Source organism: Gasterosteus aculeatus, chromosome 5, assembly GCF_964276395.1.
Source record: "Gasterosteus aculeatus chromosome 5, fGasAcu3.hap1.1, whole genome shotgun sequence".
Classification (NCBI taxonomy): domain Eukaryota; kingdom Metazoa; phylum Chordata; class Actinopteri; order Perciformes; family Gasterosteidae; genus Gasterosteus; species Gasterosteus aculeatus.
In genome coordinates, this window is record NC_135692.1 from 8,761,443 (window position 1) to 8,780,145 (window position 18,703).

The window sequence follows — 18,703 nt, forward strand, 5'->3', positions numbered from 1 at the left end:
TAAAACATCTGAGGCATCCCTCAGAGTCCAGCACTTTAGCAAATGTACCCAGTCAGTTTCCACCACCGGGTCATGATGTCTGGCATTTTAGTTGCAATAAAAGTCAGGTTGCAGTAGTGGAAATATAAATTGAAAACATAAAATTGGTATCAGCGCCGTCGGCAATGCATTTCAAATGCAGCTTGTGATCAAATCACGTAAAGACAGTAATAACTGCATGCTCTCTCGCAACGTGTCAATCAGACAGATTTCTTTATCTGAGCTCTTTCTGGGGAAGAACGGTAGAGAAACACATGAAGATGGAGTCGATTCAAAGCCCCAGAAAGGCAATAAACAAAGAAGGAAGAGGTGGTGGATTGCTGTACTGCCCTCCTCTGCCCGTCCTTATCAATAATGAACACAGGAAAACCCCGGGTGGCAGATCAATGTGTGTGTGTGTGTGTGTGTGTGTGTGTGTGTGTGTGTGTGCTGTGACTGGATTATGCCAGTGTGAGCCAGTTTGCCCAGTACAATTATAACTGTATCATCCATTGAGAAGTAGGGGGACGACGGTTGTATTCATGGTGATTCATTGTTGTAACCCTCCACAGCGCAGGGCGCACACACACACACACACACACACACACACACACACACACACACACACACACACACACACACACACACACACACACACACACACACACACACACACACACACACACACACACACACTTACTGTAAAGCAAGGCGCAAACACACACACCTACCGTAAAGCCACACAAACAAACTTTCTGTTTTGCACACACCAAGCTGAAATAAGCTGCGGTATGAAAACGGTGTCAGACATCCCTAAAAACTAGAGAACAATGTGTAAAAAGTCATTGCTAATCCGGCTTTGTGTATTCCGAGTGTCCCTAATAGAAATGAGGGTCAGGATTTTCAAGTTTTACCGTGACTCTTCTTGTTTGGACCGAAGAATCCAGTCTGACATCTGGTGGTCAAGACTCGCTACAACGACCAACAGCAACGTCCCAAAACACACACTATCCACCAATTGTCATGTACTTTTTTTTGTCACTAAATGAACAATTTTACCGTTCCTGTACATTTTTCCAGAAATATAATACGCAAACAAAACACCTGGATGGTCTTTTGTTGTGGCTTAGCTGGAAACCTTCACTTGAATGAACCTTTTAACAATGAGCTCATCCTGCACTGAAAGCCGAGAGCGTGTAATCAAACCAGTTACGGCATCGCAGGCCGTGTAATTAACCCGGCCCTTCTGCTGCCCCTGTCCAAACAAACAGCCTTAAAGAACATCCTGTTTCACTAAAGCATAACAGAAGTACCTGGACGAGATTGAGCTTTTACACATCATAAAATACGGCACACAAATAACAGGATAAGACAATAAAGAATAAGCAAAGATGATATGAATTTGGTTTTCTACTGGGTCTTCTGCCTCGATTCACTATCCCTTCTAGCCTTGTCGCTTTGATGCATCTCTTCATATCTCAGGCTGAATGCGATGAGACAGCCACACACACACACACACACACACACACACACACACACACACACACACACACACACACACACACACACACAATGATGTGCCTCCTAACCGGTTACACCCATGCATCCAGAGGTAACACAATACTTTTTATAGCTAATATGCGCATTCGGTCAGCCATTAAAGGATTAAAGGCCTGCTGGAAGAGGGAGCGGCCTCATAAATCCATAACCGTGTGCCGGGGCAAAGGGAGCCGGCGGGTAAAGCAGATTTGGATTTGGTGAGCGCCGGCAGGGGTCGATAACGGCGGCAAAACCATAAGCTCGGGAATGAGGCATGAAGAATTTGAATGATCATGAAAGTGTTGAGATAGCGACGGACGGGGGGGGCGAGGGTTGGGGAGACTTGGCGGGGTGAGGACTAAAGGTCCATATTTAGCCGCATGTTTATATGGGGAGACAGAGAGGGTGTGACCTTTGACCACGGAACTATTTCACAAGGTTTAATAACAAACAAGACGAGGTTTGTGTGTGGTAAATTAGTAAAGTAAGTGCCTTTAACTCCAGGAGACACACCAGTAACAAGTGATGTATTCACATAATCAATAATCACTCCGTATTTAAATTCACAGTAAATGAAAAAAAAAATAAAGTCTGACATTATAAACAGCGCAAAGAACTGAAGCAACAGTAAGCTTTCGAGATCTGCAGCTGTTCATGTAGACATCCCCCTTAATAATAAATCAATCACTCATTTTTTTCTGTGTGTGTTTGACAGGACCAACGTGGCCCCCAGTGGGCTTGTGTCTGCTTGTCTGAGTGGGTGTCATCAACGCCAAACGCTCCATTAAACCCCGCGGGGAGAAAGAAAGCTCCCGTCTCAAGCGCACACCTTCACTTGAGTCGACAGCATTCGGGTGAAAGTGTTTGTCCGTCAGATACACGGACCTGCAGGACTCAATGTTTGTGTTTGCACACACGTGTGTGTGTGTGTGTGACTCTGATTTCTCTGGTTTCCTGATATCGAGGAATGTTCGTCCGACCGGAGCCATTCGATAAGATCAGAGCAGAGAAAAACACTTTCTTTTTCCCGCCCTCACATCCAGTGTCTGCATTCCCTGTAATCTGCTGTTTATTCTCCTTCACTTCATTTCATTTGACCCTGTTGTCTAACCACTAGACCCCCCCCCCCCCTCCCAACCAACTCCAACTCCTCTTCTCTCGCAGAAATGGCAGCTTCACGCCACAATGTACGCTAACACAATGTCCAAATATGTAACCAAACTATCATCAATTCAGCGGCGTCGCTACATATTAATGATATCTCTGGGTTTAATCTTGATGACCAGCCAGGAGGAAATGAGTCTGACTGCCGATGGAAGCGTCCCCATGGAAACTAACAAAATGGGATTTTGCCGTGAAAGCCGATTCTCTTTGAATAATGGAATCTTTCCAAATCTCTTCAATCATTGGTGGTTAAGGGTATATTTAATAACATTTACATAAATCACGTACAATTTTGAGGTACTTTTACACAGTATTTACATTGCTGCTATTTTGTACTTCACTACAGTTCAGACTGAAATATTGAACTTACTATTTATTTTACGATTTATTTGATAAGTTAAAGTTACTGTAAGTAACTTCACGAAAACAGTCTCACCGGAGCAGTGATTCCTCTGTGTGCTGCATGTGCACATTAGGGAGGAAACTGCGGCAACATATATAAATAAATAAATAAAGATAACAGAAAAACACCCTTTATTGAACGCCTCAACCTCTATGAGGGGAGTCAAGTGTCAGGTGAAGAGGGTTAACTCCCCTCATAACGTTAAAGAGACTCATTTACAAAGAAGAGAATCACAATCACACACACACACACACACACACACACACACACACACACACACACACACACACACAGTGACAATTGAGAAAGAGCAGACGCACAAACAGCAGTCCCAAAGAGATGGACTTTCCAACGTCGCTGAGATGTGCGATCCATCTTTGTCTCGCGATGCTAATGGCAGCGAGAAGGATCCCGTTCCACGCCTAAAATGGTCTCATTGCCAACGGCAGCAAAAGCTCAGCTGGAAAGTTTGACCGGAGCTCGCGTTGCACCGGCGAGGACGCTTTCTCTGCAACGTCTAGACGACTACGCGACACACACACGAGGACTGAAGAGGCCCGATGACGTCACTTCACAGCTTGGGATGTGTTATTAATGCTGCTGGTTCTGATTAACTGATGGTAAAAAATTAATAAAAATGTATTGTGATTAGAGTCAAATTTAGATCATTTTTCATCACATTTTGTGAAAAATTAAACACGTTAACAGAGATATAAAACTTGAACTGAGTGTGTTCTTTTATGAATGACATATGGGCGAGAATATAAACAGTTATATGCTGATAGAAGAAACGGAAATGTGAAGTGTAAAAGATCAGTTCAGTTTAGTTGTAAACATAATATCTTGGTTTGAACCAATAAACTAGACTTTTACCTGTAAGGAAGATTTTTTTTAGATTTTTTTTTTTAGATTTAGTAGTTTTAGATGATAAAACTACTGCAAAGAACTTTCATTTCGGGTTGAGCGGTATTGTCTCCTCACACCAGACTCCCCTTGGAAACCCTCAGCAGGGACAGAGAATCTGCTAAACCGGGTTCTGGTTCCATTCAAGGGAAGCAATGAGCCGTAGTCCACGTGGACCCATTCATAACGATGCAGAATACACCTCCTTATGCTGTAAACCCGCCTGGTGTCAGTCAGAGCCGAGACCCCCGTGATTCTCAGTCTCCACTGCTCACACACTGCCTCTCTTTCATTCGTCCATCCTTCTGTCCGTGTGCAGATGTGCTTTTGGTCAGTCATGGTGTTTAAGATTTAAGTCAAAGTCTCCTTCTGAAACCAGAGCACGCTCTTCCAGCGATATATCCTCCATACAGCGTTTGAGTGCTGGAAGGTTTCTGCAGTATCGCTTTATCCTCCAGAGGTGGAAAAATGTCTGATATGCTGCTTTTAACCTTCACAATTAAACTAATTTGAATTGTAGCATAGAATTTAACCGTACCAGATGACTCAACTGAAGCTTTATCTACACTAACATGATTGTTGTTTCGACATCTTAACGTCTTTTTGACCTTTGGCATCATAAATTCAAAAAGGTAGAAAAGTTTATGACACGGACTAAAAGATCACATTCCACCATGCGATTAGTTAGAGGTCAGTTAAAATAAAACAGAATGCATGTGTTTATAGATAGAAAAATGTGTTTAACGCATAAAAACATTTGTTTTAAATTCAACACTTTATTTTGTCAATGTTTAACAGATAAGTCGAGATTTCTTTGCGAGCAAAAAGTTGATTAAAAAAATTATTGTCTTATTACATACGCGTTTTCATAGGTGCCTGAGAAATAGACAGTTTGCCATTTATGTGAAATGATCCGATAACTTATTATCTATAACCAGATCTGGGTAATGAATGAATGGTACGCCAGCATCAACTCAATACGACCCTTCCTTCTATAACCAGAAAAATCATAAATTGTGTAAATGTGTTTATTTAGACAACACATGCAGTTCATCTAATTTAACATAGAGGGCCGCCAAAATAAGACCTGATTCCTCGGACTTCACCGTTTCCTCCTCCACACATCGGATGATGGGAATGTTTGTTTAGATGTCTGGTTACTGCTCACACACTGCCTCTCTTTCATTCGTCCATCCTTGTGTCCGTGTGCAGATGTGCTTTTGTCAGTCATGGTGCATAAGATTTATTATAAGTCAAAGTCTCCTTCTGAAACCAGAGCACGCTCTTCCAGCAATATATCCTCCATACAGCGTTTGAGTCCTGGAAGGTTTCTGCAGTATCGTTTTATCCTCCAGAGGTGGAAAAAAGTGTGATATGCTGCTTTTAACCTTCACAATTAAACTACTTGTTTAGGATTTGAATTATACCATAAAGCTGAAACCATACCGGATGACTCAGCTGAAGCTCTATCTACACTAACGTGATTATTGTCTTTTTCACCTTTGGCATCATAAATTCAAAAGGTAGAAAAGTTTATGACACAGACTAAGATCACCATGCGATTAGTTAGAGGTCAGTTATAATAAAACAATGCGTTTGTAGATAGAAAAATGTGTTTAATGCATAAAACCATTTGTTTGAAATTCAAACCATGTCAATGTTTAACAAATAAGTTGAGATTTCTTTGCAAGCAAAAAAAATTGATTATGTACGCCAGCATCAACTCAATGCGACCCTTCCTCCTATAACCAGAAAAATCATAAATTGTGTAAATGTGTTTACTTAGACAACACATGCAGTTCATCTAATTTGACGTAGAGGGCCCCCAAAATAAGACCTGATTCCTCAGACATCAGCGTTTTCTCCTCCACCCATCGGATGATGGAAATGTTTGTTTAGATGTCTGGTCACACTTTGCACGGGAGGGTGTTAAAATCCGCTTCAATACTAAAAATGAAAGACGGATCTTTCCATAACGTCAACCAAAGTGGTTTTGCCCCCTGACGAGACTCGGGATGCGCGCCTCGGCCCCTGGCATCAAAAACGACGTCGTTTCGCGTCTTCCAGCAAGTCGTAGACCGCGACTACACTCGTCATGGCAGCGCGCACGCGTCCAACTACTCTATACACAGTAGAGCTGTACGGCTTTTCTCTCAGCAATTTGACACCCCCAACTGGAAGGATTAGTAAATAGAGACTTTATATATTGGCATCTTTCCTTGTATCAGGGACTTTTGGTCAATAGCTACCATTCAGTCATCACAGGCGCTGTTCTGTCTCCCCACGGCCTACTGTGTATCTGGCTCAGCTAGTCACAGGCCAGCACACACACACACACACACACACACACACACACACACACACACACACACACACACACACACACACACACACACACACACACACACTCTGATGGCGCTAACACATCCTTTATCCGAGCCACCAAACTACGTGATACAACCATCAACGATTCAGCGCTCGCACCGCCGGCCGCTGGTGTTTACCAAAAAACAGCTTCCGCCTCTCCACAAACAAACACTAAAGTCAGTGACTTGACATCGCTTCACCACAACTGAGGTCATGTTTGCGCATGCCATTACAATACTCTGCACCGAGAGGCGGTGTGGGTGAATCAGTAAGCTCCCTGCCCGCCGTGCAGCCTGCTGACTCAGCCTAACTGGACCTTTCCCATTACAATGAGAGGCTCACGGGGAATAAATTAATACGCCGACTAGGCTGACCTTTTGTGTTCTGGTGACCCTTCATTGTTGTTATTAAATCAGCAGGGGTGTGCAACGCCGATAGAAATGAGTAGAAGAGCCACTGAGGTGTTTCAGGGTGATTTGACGACTACAAAAGAGAAATTGTTGTAGTTGTTCGTTGTTGTGGTGGTGACAATATTCCTCAATACTCTGTAAGCGAAGTATCAGCATTTCATTGACTGGCTGAAATCCTCGATAGCAAAACTTGGGTGGGGTCCCTAAAGTCACAAGACAATAGGTTATCACTTGCAATTTACCCCTGGGTGCCACTTTGCCCTTGAAACAGGACGTAGGTGGAGTCTCCTTCGTGTTTGCTCCGCCACAATAAACCTTCTGCACTCTCCCGGCGTCCTGACAACAGCCGGTTATTACCACGACCTCTGAGGAACCTCCCCTCTACCATCACAATCTGTGGCCAAACATTAATGGAAAGAACCAGGAAGGACAGACTGTGTCGTCTAATGCAACGACTCTGGGATGAGAAAACTCGATTTATGTCTCTTGTGCAACTTATTTCCTTGGTTTTAAGTTCAGCCTATCGCACACACTTGATGGTAAATAGTTAATTAAGCAATGCAAAGTCAGGATGCAGAGCCTTTTTGTCCAGCTCTTGGTTTTTTGGGCAGAAGGCCAACACAGTTAGAGGTTTAATTCATTATGAATTGATTACAACTCACACTTCCTGTGGAATCCTGAAAAAAATAAGTGATCAATTCTTAAAAAGATGTAGCCAATTATGACTTTAACTGGGCATTATGTTTGGAGAGCGATGACGCGTCAAAACTAGTGTAGCAGAGTGGTGCTTAGTTCTGCTGACGTCCTTTTTTGTGTGCAAAAACTGCGAGGGAACACATACTGTGGATGATGTTTAACTTCTGGGAAAATTAAGGAAGAGAGTCACATCACAACCTCAGTCACACTGCAGTAAAATGTATATATATATACATACATACATATATATATATATATATATATATATACATACATACACACACTGATATAAAAAGGGCAAGAAACTGCATCACATGTCTCATCGCAAGCAATACCACACTATGAAGTAATTAAACCACTATATCAATGCTCTGGATGTTTTAAAAATATCATGTATAGATTTTGAATTTTAACACCATTCAGCAAAGAATGGAAAATCAATAACTCATTCTATGTGTTCTAAAAACTGACTTTTCTATAAAAAATAATTTGGGTTAAACAGCTAATCGTTAACCTCTGAAGGCCAGGCACCAATTTAAAACACACAAAAACATTTAACATTTCACAAAATAAAATGTTGCACGTGGGAGTCAGATGAAATGTAGTTAACTAGGTATGCCATGTATTTATATATTAAATGTGTCTTAACGTAACCCAGTGAAAACAGGCAGCCTTCCGGAACAGATAGAATGGCACTATTTGCATCAAAGTAAACGGCTCATTTGCGATAATTCGACCCCCCCGAAGAGGAAAATACAGTCGGGAACTTCGAGGAAACGAACACGCTCCTCCAACGTTTCGCTTTCGCAACTCAAACCAACGACAACCAGACCGAAACCGGGAGATACAACTTGACACCACGCGAAAAGCCAGCAGGAGACCCGCTTACCTGCTCCTCGAGGTCACCTGTGGCGGAAGAAGCCATGTTGAAGAAGCCGCTCCGGGTTCACAGGTGAGTCGGTCGGGATCCCGGCGAGTCGAGGAGGAACCTGCCCAAAAAGAGAAAAAGAAAACCCCCTCCCACCGATGGTAAGACGAGAGAAGTTCACACTACGTGGCGGCGTTTAACCCGCTGGGGGTGATATTTCAAATAATTAACATTTAACTTTAGCTCGTTCCGAGTGGGCGGGGCGCTCCTTGCCCGCTGTTAGGCCCCGCCCACTGCTGCTCCGTCCGTGCTGTCAGAGCTGCGTTACCATAGAGGCCACCAACTGCACCCCATCAGTAAATATTGGTTATTTCACCAAAGCAGCATGCTTTAAACTTTAAAATGCAATCACCACCACCACCACCGGAGGGTTATAAGCCTTGTTGATGACTTGCTCCACACGTCTGAATACTAACATATTTAGAAACGTTCTTCTCACCATTGAAACGTTTATTTCAAGCCTGTGAAGGAGCACATTTTGAACTCATGTGTAGGTAAATAGGAGGTAGTTATTAAATGGTCGTAAGGGTTTATTGGATCTGCTCAGGTTAGAGTTGAGACTCTCTGCTGGCATTTATGAGAGTTCACATGCATTTTCCAAAATGCACTACAAACGTGTTAAAACACGGCAACATCGGCTGGTTCAGTCTCCGAAATAAACATTTCAATACTAACATTGCAATGCTCATCTTGTGCGGCTCTTCTGGTCACGTTTCCACAACAACGATGATGTGCAGTGTCACCACTGAATGCTGCACCTGTGAGGTCGGTGTTGTGACACACGAGGGCAGTGTTGGATTCGGTTTATCACGATTCCTGTTGACTGCATTACAGGAGCAGTGCTTTGTTTTTTTTAATTTATAGACCAAAGTGAAGACACAACAATGACAACGTACAAACCTCCTGTCGAGACGGTTTTAAAACAAATGTTAGCTTAACAAATTCAGTGATCACACTTGCTCAACGATCATGAAATTACCTTATTGAGGCGTGGACATGATATCCAGAGTAGCTGCAATAATATGGTTTCTCTCCTTTCCTCCATTTTTTTTTTACCCACAAACCCGAGAAAGCGTGTCCTGTCCAACTGGTCACTTTGCGTCACCATTTGTAGTCAATTACAAATGAACGGTTGAGCATTTGATGCAAAGTGAACTGTAGAAGAACAGATTCAGCCAACTGGAGTACATTAACCTCCAGTCAACCACTACGGGTGTAAAAAGGATGAGTCACTCAGGCTGCGGCTAACCAGTCGGTCCAGCTGAACCCCCAGAATGCACCTCAACATTTGTTCTGCACAACGACGCGTTTAACAGACTTTAGTTTTTAAAAGACCCTGAAGCTAAAAAACTGCTAGTGGCTGCAGCAGAAGAGGTGAATTGTTAGAAGAAAAACAAACAGAAGATGGCGATGTGGTTTGATTCCATTTATTGGAGCTTAGCGTACAGTGTGGTGATCTGTGGCTGGAAGAGGGCTGTGAGCTCGGCCCGCTTGGCCTTCAGGGTCGGAGTCAACAGGCCGTTCTCGATGGTGAACTGCTCAGGGTGGAGGTACAAGTCTTTCACCTGCATCAGGGAAGAACGTTAGAGAAAAAAGATTCAATTAATGATCTGGTGCGGAAGAAATTTGCTGCGGGAAGAAACGTTCAGTGATCTCCGTGGGATTGTCCTGCCGACATAATAAAGGTTAAATCAAATAAAATAGAAAACCTGGTTTAGTTTGAATGCGTTCCAACCAGTGTACCGAGGTAATAAGACTGAGGGTGACGGGAGGACAGACCGGAGGGGAAATGAGCGGCGAGTCTTAACAGCTGCAGAGGCCTCATGTTACTTCAGAGACGTTTCTTTGAACAAAAACTGCGCATTCTTGACGACTCGAGGGGGAACAGAGGCCGGTTCAGTGAACACTGATGTTCATACATCTCCCATGAGTGTTAAGTTATTTCAACGCTTTATTATTTATACTTGTCTGGCTATATGAATTTCTTAAATTGGAACAACAACTTCAGGTTTTCAATACATACTAAAGATCGAACACAAGTTCTCACCTGCTCGAATGACTTGAGTCCTGCCTCTTTGCCCAGTTTGGTCATGTCGGAAAGAATGGCTTTCTTAATTTCCTGTGAATAAAACAAAGTGGTCTCACTGTTAATATTGCAAGAAACTAATTTAGTTTGTGCAACATGTCCTGCAGAAAGAAAGAAAGAAAGAAAGAAACTTTACTTCGTTTTTGCAGAGTTCCTCAATAGAGCCTTGGCACCCAATATTTTTTGCTAAACCCGGCAGGACTTCGGGGTCCGGGACCACGATGGCGATGAGGCAGGACTGCAGAGGCGAGTAGTTTGGTTATCAGATGTACACTCACATTTATATAGACACACAGCAGAGGTTCCCGTTGTACCTGCAGACTGTCTCCATGCACAAACACTTGGGCCACAGGTCCACTGCGCACGTATACATTCTCAATCTTCTCCGGGGCAATGTACTCCCCCTGAGCGAGCTTGAAGATGTTCTTCTTCCGGTCGATGATCTTTAACACTCCGCTCTGCTCACAAAACAGTTTTGAGTTATAAATAAAATGTATTAAAGTGTTCTATAACACTCTTCATCAGCAGATCTCAGAGTGTGACAGATGGTAACAGTTAAAAAGTTTTTAAAAGCTAGTAAAAACATAAAATCACCTTGAATAAAAATTCACTAAACACTAAAGCACAATCTGGCATCATGACCCAAAAGCTCCACCTCAAACACATCTGGTTCATGGTGGCTGCACAGACTCATTATCGGGGGCTTTCATTCTTACCGGGAGCCATTTTCCGATGTCCCCAGTGTGGAGCCAACCGTCTTCATCCAAGGCCTCCGCGGTTCTCTTTGGGTCCTTCAAGTACCCTTTGAACACATTCCTACCCTTGATACAGACCTGGGAGGAGAGAAAGCAGGCAGACGACCATCAAATGAGTTTCATATAAAATCCTTATATTTAAAAATACAATGTGACAGTGTCTGAACTTTCATAAACAAAAAGGTGACTTTGGATTAAATTTTACATTTTACTAATTCCAGAGTAGATTTAATGTGGGATTAGTAATTTTGTAATCTGAAGAAAAAACAAAGCTTGGATTTTAACGTTTTTCTGGTAAGATGGTTATTGGGTTGCTTTTTATCTGATTGACTTGCTCGGTTTCTCTCATCTTACCTCTCCTTCTCCGTTTGAAGCAAAATAGTTCATGTCTTCAACATCCACCAACCTCACGACATTACAAGGCAGCGGCGCCCCAACGTGCCCTGATGGTGAAAGATCACATGGGGGATTTCTCAACGGAATCAGATGCTTGTCCAAAACGCACCAACATGAAGTTAATGGGAAGTACAAAGAACAAATTTATTTTGTTTATTTTCTATTAATAATTGATTTTTTTGAAATCAATTAGTTTTATTATTGTTTATTTAAATTAAAACTTTTTTCTGTGAGGTTTAGCTGCGTACCTGAAGTGGCGTCTCCTGGCATCGTGAAGGTGCAGCCGGCTGTGCACTCAGTCTGACCGTACGCCTCAAAGATCTGTCCCAGCAGAGAGAAGTCTTAAATCATAATTCACAATTATATATTTTTATAAATATATATTTTCCAAACTTATCAGATAAAATAAGCCTTGATCCCCAGAGGGGAAATTTTGCAGCGGCACTCGAACATTTTTAAATACAGATAAGAACCACAATGAGAATTAAATAGCAATTAAGCACAAGAAATACGAATAAAGTCAGTTAAGTGATCAAGTTCGTCCAATTGTCCCAATAAATCTGTGTGAAAGCTTTGCCTGAACAGCTGGACAGACGTTTTATTACCTGGCAGCCCAGAGAAGCTCGGAGGAAGTTGAGCACGGCGGGCGATATGGGAGCCGCTCCCGTCACCATGACCCGCACTCGACCCCCCAGAGACTCCTGCAGGCAACAGCACTCAGTCACGTTGCACAATCAGCGGCTTCCCGTTTCTACGCCTTCACGCCTCCCGCGGTGCCGTACCTGCACTTTGTTGAAGATGAGTTTGTCCCAAACGCTGTTGTTCCTGATGATGCCCGCCTTCACCTCAGCGAACTTCCTCTCCACCGCGAGGTTCAGCAGCCACTTCTTGAAAGGCGACTGGGCGCCACTTTGAACCTGGTGACGAAAGGTTTGGCGACAGGATTTAAATAGGCTGGTGAAAAAAGGCAGGATGAGATTTATGTTGTAGGTCATGTTTAGTAGATAAATTCACAAAACATTTAACTATTGGAAAGTATCCTTGATTGGTTACAAAATAAATGTAAGTAAAAAATACAATGTTTCCCCTTTGACAGTCAGCGTGGTTACATGGATTCGAATAACTTAGTCGGACTGAAATCGAATTATCCGTTTCATGTAAACACCTTTGTCAGACTATGTGCGCTCAGGCTACAATCCGATTAACACCCCTGGATAACTCGATCCGATCCAGTTGATAGTTCGACTATTGCGGCATGTAACGGTGAATCGGATGAGGAACTGGACTTTGCGTCTTGCATCATGAGAAACTACATCACACAAGCAAATGCACTTTCTGAATCACTGACTTTGTCGTAGACGCGGTTGAGGAGTCGCGGCACGACAGGGAAGATGGTCGGTTTCAGGGTCTTCATGTCGTCTGGCAGCAGCCGGATGTCTCCCTGGAAGAATCCCACTCTGGCTCCATTGGCGTACATCACCGTCTACGAGAGACAGACAGGAAGTCCTCACGTCTCGAGTCTCACCCGCTTGGCCCTGTGAAGCGTTTGTGACCCGAGGCTCACCTGTACGACTCTCTCGAACATGTGCGCCAACGGCAGGAAGGAGATGCTCACGTCCTCGGTGTTTGGAGTGATGGCGGCCTGTGGGACAGAGGCCGCCTTAGAACCGGAGGCTTTAAATAACTTAAGATGACAGCTCGAGGGGACTCACATCGAAGCTTTTGATGACCCCTGCAGCGTCTGAGACGACGTTCTCATGTGTCAACATTGCTCCTTTTGGATTTCCTGAGGAATATTTGACCCATTTAGACCATTTTTAGTTCACGTCATGCAATTGGAAACTCAATCCACAATCCAGGCTGCAGGTGTGAATTCAAAATAAAAGAATATAATGCAAAAAGGCTGTGATACTATTGCTTTTAAATATTTCTTCTGTAGAGAAATTCTTTAATGTCGTCCCCAAGTCAACAAGCAGATTTACTCCATCTTTGAGGAGGAAATCAGTGAAATGTTCTAGTTTTCAATAATCAATTAAAATGTATAACCCCCTGGACTTTAAGTCCTAATAGTCATAATTTAATGAGTCCATTAACTATCTTCTTGGGTAGGGTAAAACAATCTCATTTCGATTTCAATCGCCATGGCGATCCGTGACCTATAGGACTCATCACATCCAACCCAGGAACACAAATGTCACCTGTTGTGCCGCTGGTGAAGCAAACGATGCTCAGGTCGTCTGGCTTTGGAGGCTGTTGAGGGACACGAAACACACATCAGAGCCGCTCGTTAATCTTATAGGAACGGATTATATGAATATGTCAGAGGGGAACTTACAATTGGCTTCTCAAGGTTACTCTTCCCCAGGGCCTGGAGGAAAAAAATAAAAAAAATAAAAACACCATCATGTCTGGGCTTCTCCCGAGTCTCATGTGAAGATGCTACAACTACATTCTGTCCTAGTAAAGCGTGCTTTACCTCCACGTCCATCATGGACACCACGTCCACGCCGCACCTGATGCCCCGCTCCACCAGCTCGGAGCCGAAAGGGTCCATGACGACGATGGTTTTGAGGGCCGGCGTCTGTCCCGCCTCTCGAGTCTGCAGCAGCGTCTCCACTTTGCTTTGATTGTCACAGAGCACCGTGGAGATCTCCGCTGAAATAAAAAATGAACTTAACAATCAGAATTGTAACGTTTCACACAGGTGATGTGATGAGCACTAGTTGACGCTAACGATGTGGTTTTAACCATTTAATCAAATAAAGAAAGACCAACAGGAGTGATCACACGCTTTGTCTCGTGGCATCACATAATCAAAAGCAAGTAGGGGCAGATTGAAGGAGCAGTTGTGTTGAATCAGTGAACAGGAGATTAAAGGAAACTCGACACAGATCCCTGCGGGGAGGTGGTGGTGGTGGTGGTGGAGGGGGGGGGGGGGGTTCGACGAGCTTCTGGACTCAGTAATTAGCAGCATTAAAAGTGCGAGAGAAGCTCCAATTACCCTGGTCGATAATGAACACGAGAGCGTCGGGTCCCAGGGTGTCGTAGAGGGGAACGGCCACCATGGAGTAGGTGTAGCAGGCCAGTTCACCAATAATCCACTGAGTCAAAACACACACACATTTATTGAGTTGTTCAAACTTAAAAAAAAAAAAAAAAAAAAAAAGACCCGCCGGTTGTCCTTTCAGCCTCACTCACCTCGGGTCTATTCTGAGCAAAGATGCCGATGAAACTGTCAGAGTTGGGCTTCAAACCCTTTTGAAGAAGCCCTGAGCCCAGGTGCTCCGCTCGGTCAGAAACCTGCATAAAACAGGAAGTGGATTCAAAACGCTCAGCTGGAGTCCACAGAAGTTACTGTTCGTTTTTTTCCTCCTCTCAATTTTGCCGTTTTACCTGCTTGTAATGGAGCCACTGGTACGGCATTCCTGGTTTCCTGTAGCCCAAGCACGGTCCATTTCCTGCAAGTAAAAACATCAATTATAGTTTGTTTCTTATTAGATGACGTGTATGTAATGAATGAGGCTCGGGGAGAAGTCAGCACATGGACTGAACCCACAGAGGGAGCGGGGTGTTCGGACAATTAAACGTTCATACCCTTTTATTTAATCTTTACAGATACTTGGTGTTTTTTTTATTTTAGGGTCTTTATTTGGCAATTTGTCAAAAGAAATATCTTAAATGTTCAAAATGAGTAGCCAGCTATTTACAAGGCACGTATAATATAGAGTATAATATTCAGACAACCTGTTTAAAAGTCTGGCAAAGAAAGCAGACAGAATAAAATAAGCAACACACAAGTCAGGGTAAGATGATATTTCACCTGTCCACAGACATGGTCGGTCAGATTAAGGCCAAATTAACAGTTTCCCTGCAGGTGGTGTTGATCTTCCCATAAAACGACAAGAAAGCAGAATAAACCAAACATTTCATTTTGCAAAGAAAATTGTCCTCACCTGAAACTCTCAGGCCTCTCTGGAAAACCTCGTAGATTGTTGTGGCGTCGTCGTGGTAATAAGAGACCAGGTTGTTGTTGTCCTCGAGCAGCGCGGTCTTTCTCGCTCCGTCCTGTGGACATTGAGCTGAAATCAGAACCGTCGCCCTACACAACAATCTGACGTGAACACGCGAGACGGACAGCTCGGCCCTCCTCACCTTGATGCCCATAGTTTGGCTGTTGAGGTCAACCTTGCTGTTGAGGGCACCGGGCCGCGTGTTGAGGTACAACAGGGCGGCAGCCGCCAGGGCGAAGAGAGAGATGATGGCCGGGAGGGGAAGAGGAGAGAACAGCAGCGCGACGAGAGAGTCCATGGTTCAAGGTCTGCTGGTTGGCAGACAAAAAGGCCCTGTTAAAACATTTAGCCATTTTCTTTCTTCCATTTTACAAAAGTTACGTTCACTACACACTTGATTGGGGAATTATATTTAGTTATAACATGGCACCTTGAACTTCCTGGTATTTTTTCACTGCATTTGGCAAAGACATTGTCAATATATCTTTATGGTGTTGTAGTAAGAGTATTGGAAGGAAAAGCTAGGTCTCAACACAAGGTCAAACTGACTTGTGCAACAGTTATTGACGATTGCTCAAGATGAGTCCAACCCAGGAACACACAAAACATCATTACAGGCTTTATGCTCGGAGATAGTGGCACAAAAAGTATTTACTTGAGCTGCACAGATTCAGATAAAAATCCAAATAACTGTCTCGTCTCAAAAAACAATTTAAAAAGCAACCTACCAAGTTAATTTAAATGATCAATTCCACTATTATATTTTGTTTCAAAAAGCAGCAAGTCAGATTTGATCTTTCTCGTAAAAAACAGCTGATGCTCAAACAAAACAGTGACCTCCACAGGTAAACAAAAGATTAAAAACAGTTTGAACAAATGCTTCTTTTTATCTTAGTAGGGGATCTAATTAGGTTCTCTTGACCTTTGAGACGCATTGTGTCGTGTGCACAGATTGTGACAGACACCGAGATCAGGGTTAATTATTTAATGAGAACATACCACACGTAATTGGGCACAAGCCCCTTTTATGGCATCTGAGTAATGGGTTTTCAAAGGGTGACCCAATAATATAACAGTTTGTGGCTGATTGCCAGTGTGAAATTATATATATATATATATATATATATATATAAATTTTTTTCTATAAAGCAGGTTCCTCACATTTTTAGAACATTAGTTAATTTTATGCTTTTAAATATTAGCTATTAAAAAAAAATTGTCTAGCCATCTATCAATCGTTCCTGGTAAAAAGCACATGCATGAATACACTCTGTTATTATTGTGTGGATCAGAGGACGACTTTCTGGAAGCGATCTTGGGATCCAGATAAAAAAGTAAAAACATTTTTTTCCGCATAGATACATATTTCCATGCTTCTTTGATAAATGCTTTATCGGAGATTTAAATGGCTCGCTTACCTGCCGTTGGTCCGCTGAGGTGTTCCAGTCTGCTCCCAGTCGACAGGTGGGGAGCCGCGAGTGTTTCCTCACAGCCGATCTGCTTCCTCTGTTCCTGAAGGAGATCCGCAGAGGGAGTGAGGTCTCATAAAAAGGGTTAAAATGAACCTTTGCTCCGCACTCCCACTGATAAAGAAACATCAGCACAAACTCCTAAACTGTTCCGACGTTCAACCTCATGATATTAATATTGAGCAATTTATTATGCTAGTTATTAAAGAAAAATAAATAAATAAATAAATAGCTCAACAAACCAATAACATTTGGGTTCAGATAGAAAAACACTTTATACGAGATATTGTTGAGGCCAAGATGCTTCAGTAGGTGAAAGGTCAACACACTTATCTTCAGTTAATTGTGTTCAAAGAGCTCACATTAACGACAAAACATTAACCTTTAAAAAAAAACAAAAAAACATTAAAAGTACATCAACAGGTTTCATGCAGTGAATTTTGGTTAAACCTGTGTGTGTGATATTTATATGGAATGGAAAACAGCTGGATCTGACTTGGACTATGCTCATAGAAATCATTCCCGTACATTTTACCACTGCAGAAATTATGACAAAGAAATTTGTCACACATTGTCTAAATGAAATAAATTCTCATATACTCGAAGTAAAAAAATAATAAAAGCAGTGAATGTCGTCATTATCCGCATTACTTTGTTCGGGATTAGTTGGTCATGACTAAACGCTGCACAACACTGCTCACAGCTGAACATTACTTTTTTCCTAAAAATTGACATGAGACTGAAGAAAGAAGACTGATCTCATCATTGCTTTAAGAAAGGATTGTATACAACGTGAGAAAATGCTTGCAACATTTCCAGCATTTACTACCCCTTGTGGCATTCATGTACTATATCTAGATTGTACGGTGCATCAAGCTGCTCATGAATTCAACATTTCAGGGGAATATTGAATCCTTAAAATGCAATTGTTGAAATCTAAATTATCCAAAACAGACACTTCACTGAATGTAAAGATGCATCACATTTCTGCACGACTGGCCTTCTGTTCCCGTAGCGAACACATGTCTGACATGTGGTCACGAGAGACTGACTTGATTCATTTCTGTTGGACAGTGAGCACAAAGTAAAGGTTCATTAGGAGAAGCTTTGAGAGGTTACCTGGTGGGATTAGCCGAGGAGGTTTTGGGGCAAAGCTGAGCAGGGCTCTGCTCCTCTGGGGGGAAAGCGAGGGTGGGGAGGGAGAGGGAAAAGCACCTAAAGTCAGCAACACCATTAATGCACACAATCTGCCCACCTGTGATCATTAGCACCTTAAACTGCACACAGGTGTGTGTGTGAACTTCTCCCCGCCACCATGCAAGGCTCAACCTGCCTCACCTGGTTGGTGCAGGAAAAACACTCCCGGGGGTCTGCAACTCAGTTTTCACCTCGGATTTTGCTGTCTTTTAAATAAAATTAGCCTGGAAAAAGAAGGGTCTGAACTCCTCTCACGTGCGTGCAGCGAACATGTGGCCCTGTAAGACACACAAAAAGATTATGATGAACTTTGCCACTAGATTTATGAGCGATAGCTTAAGTGAGAGCTGTTGTGGTACCTT

The 18,703-nt window shown here is 42.9% G+C and overlaps 2 protein-coding genes across 7 annotated transcripts in view; both read right to left on the reverse strand.

Annotated features, from left to right (window-relative positions):
• The window catches only part of LOC120819509 (ankyrin-3-like), a 98,123-nt gene extending 89,460 nt beyond the window's left edge, over positions 1 to 8,663 (reverse strand). For both annotated transcript variants that reach the window (XM_078103124.1, XM_078103138.1), the window contains exon 1: positions 8,390 to 8,663. In XM_078103124.1, the coding sequence (XP_077959250.1) occupies positions 8,390 to 8,425 (36 nt within the window). In that variant the 5' untranslated portion in view covers positions 8,426 to 8,663. The remainder of the gene's footprint in view (positions 1 to 8,389) is intronic.
• A 1,176-nt stretch (positions 8,664 to 9,839) lies between these two features.
• On the reverse strand, positions 9,840 to 18,590 carry acsl5 (acyl-CoA synthetase long chain family member 5). 5 transcript variants are annotated; one of them, XM_040176981.2, is made up of 23 exons: positions 18,483 to 18,590; positions 18,264 to 18,318; positions 17,094 to 17,187; positions 15,818 to 15,986; positions 15,619 to 15,730; positions 15,059 to 15,123; positions 14,864 to 14,965; positions 14,667 to 14,766; positions 14,142 to 14,320; positions 14,001 to 14,033; positions 13,864 to 13,915; positions 13,378 to 13,451; positions 13,230 to 13,307; positions 13,014 to 13,148; positions 12,448 to 12,582; positions 12,271 to 12,366; positions 11,914 to 11,986; positions 11,624 to 11,712; positions 11,231 to 11,347; positions 10,829 to 10,972; positions 10,651 to 10,752; positions 10,476 to 10,547; positions 9,840 to 9,993 (listed from the first exon to the last, which is right to left on the reverse strand). In XM_040176981.2, exons 4-23 carry the CDS (start codon positions 15,971 to 15,973, stop codon positions 9,856 to 9,858), a joined length of 2,052 nt encoding a protein of 683 aa, XP_040032915.2. In that variant the 5' UTR covers positions 15,974 to 15,986; positions 17,094 to 17,187; positions 18,264 to 18,318; positions 18,483 to 18,590; the 3' UTR covers positions 9,840 to 9,855. The 5 variants fall into 5 exon arrangements, with proteins under 5 accessions (XP_040032915.2, XP_077959275.1, XP_040032914.2 ...); XM_078103149.1 differs by having other exon boundaries at positions 15,818 to 15,983; positions 18,483 to 18,517; XM_040176980.2 differs by lacking the exon at positions 18,483 to 18,590 and having other exon boundaries at positions 18,264 to 18,389.
• Positions 18,591 to 18,703: the final 113 nt, after the last annotated feature.

Coding starts and splice junctions, on each gene's coding strand:
- acsl5 (XM_040176981.2), bottom strand. CDS start 15,973: ATGGACTCTCTCGTCGCGCTGCTGTTCTCTCCTCTTCCCCTCCCGGCC. Junction 14,321..14,666: donor CGTGTTCATTATCGACCAGG/GTAATTGGAGCT, acceptor TTTTTATTTCAG/CGGAGATCTCCACGGTGCTC. Junction 14,034..14,141: donor TGTCCATGATGGACGTGGAG/GTAAAGCACGCT, acceptor TTTTTCCTCCAG/GCCCTGGGGAAGAGTAACCT.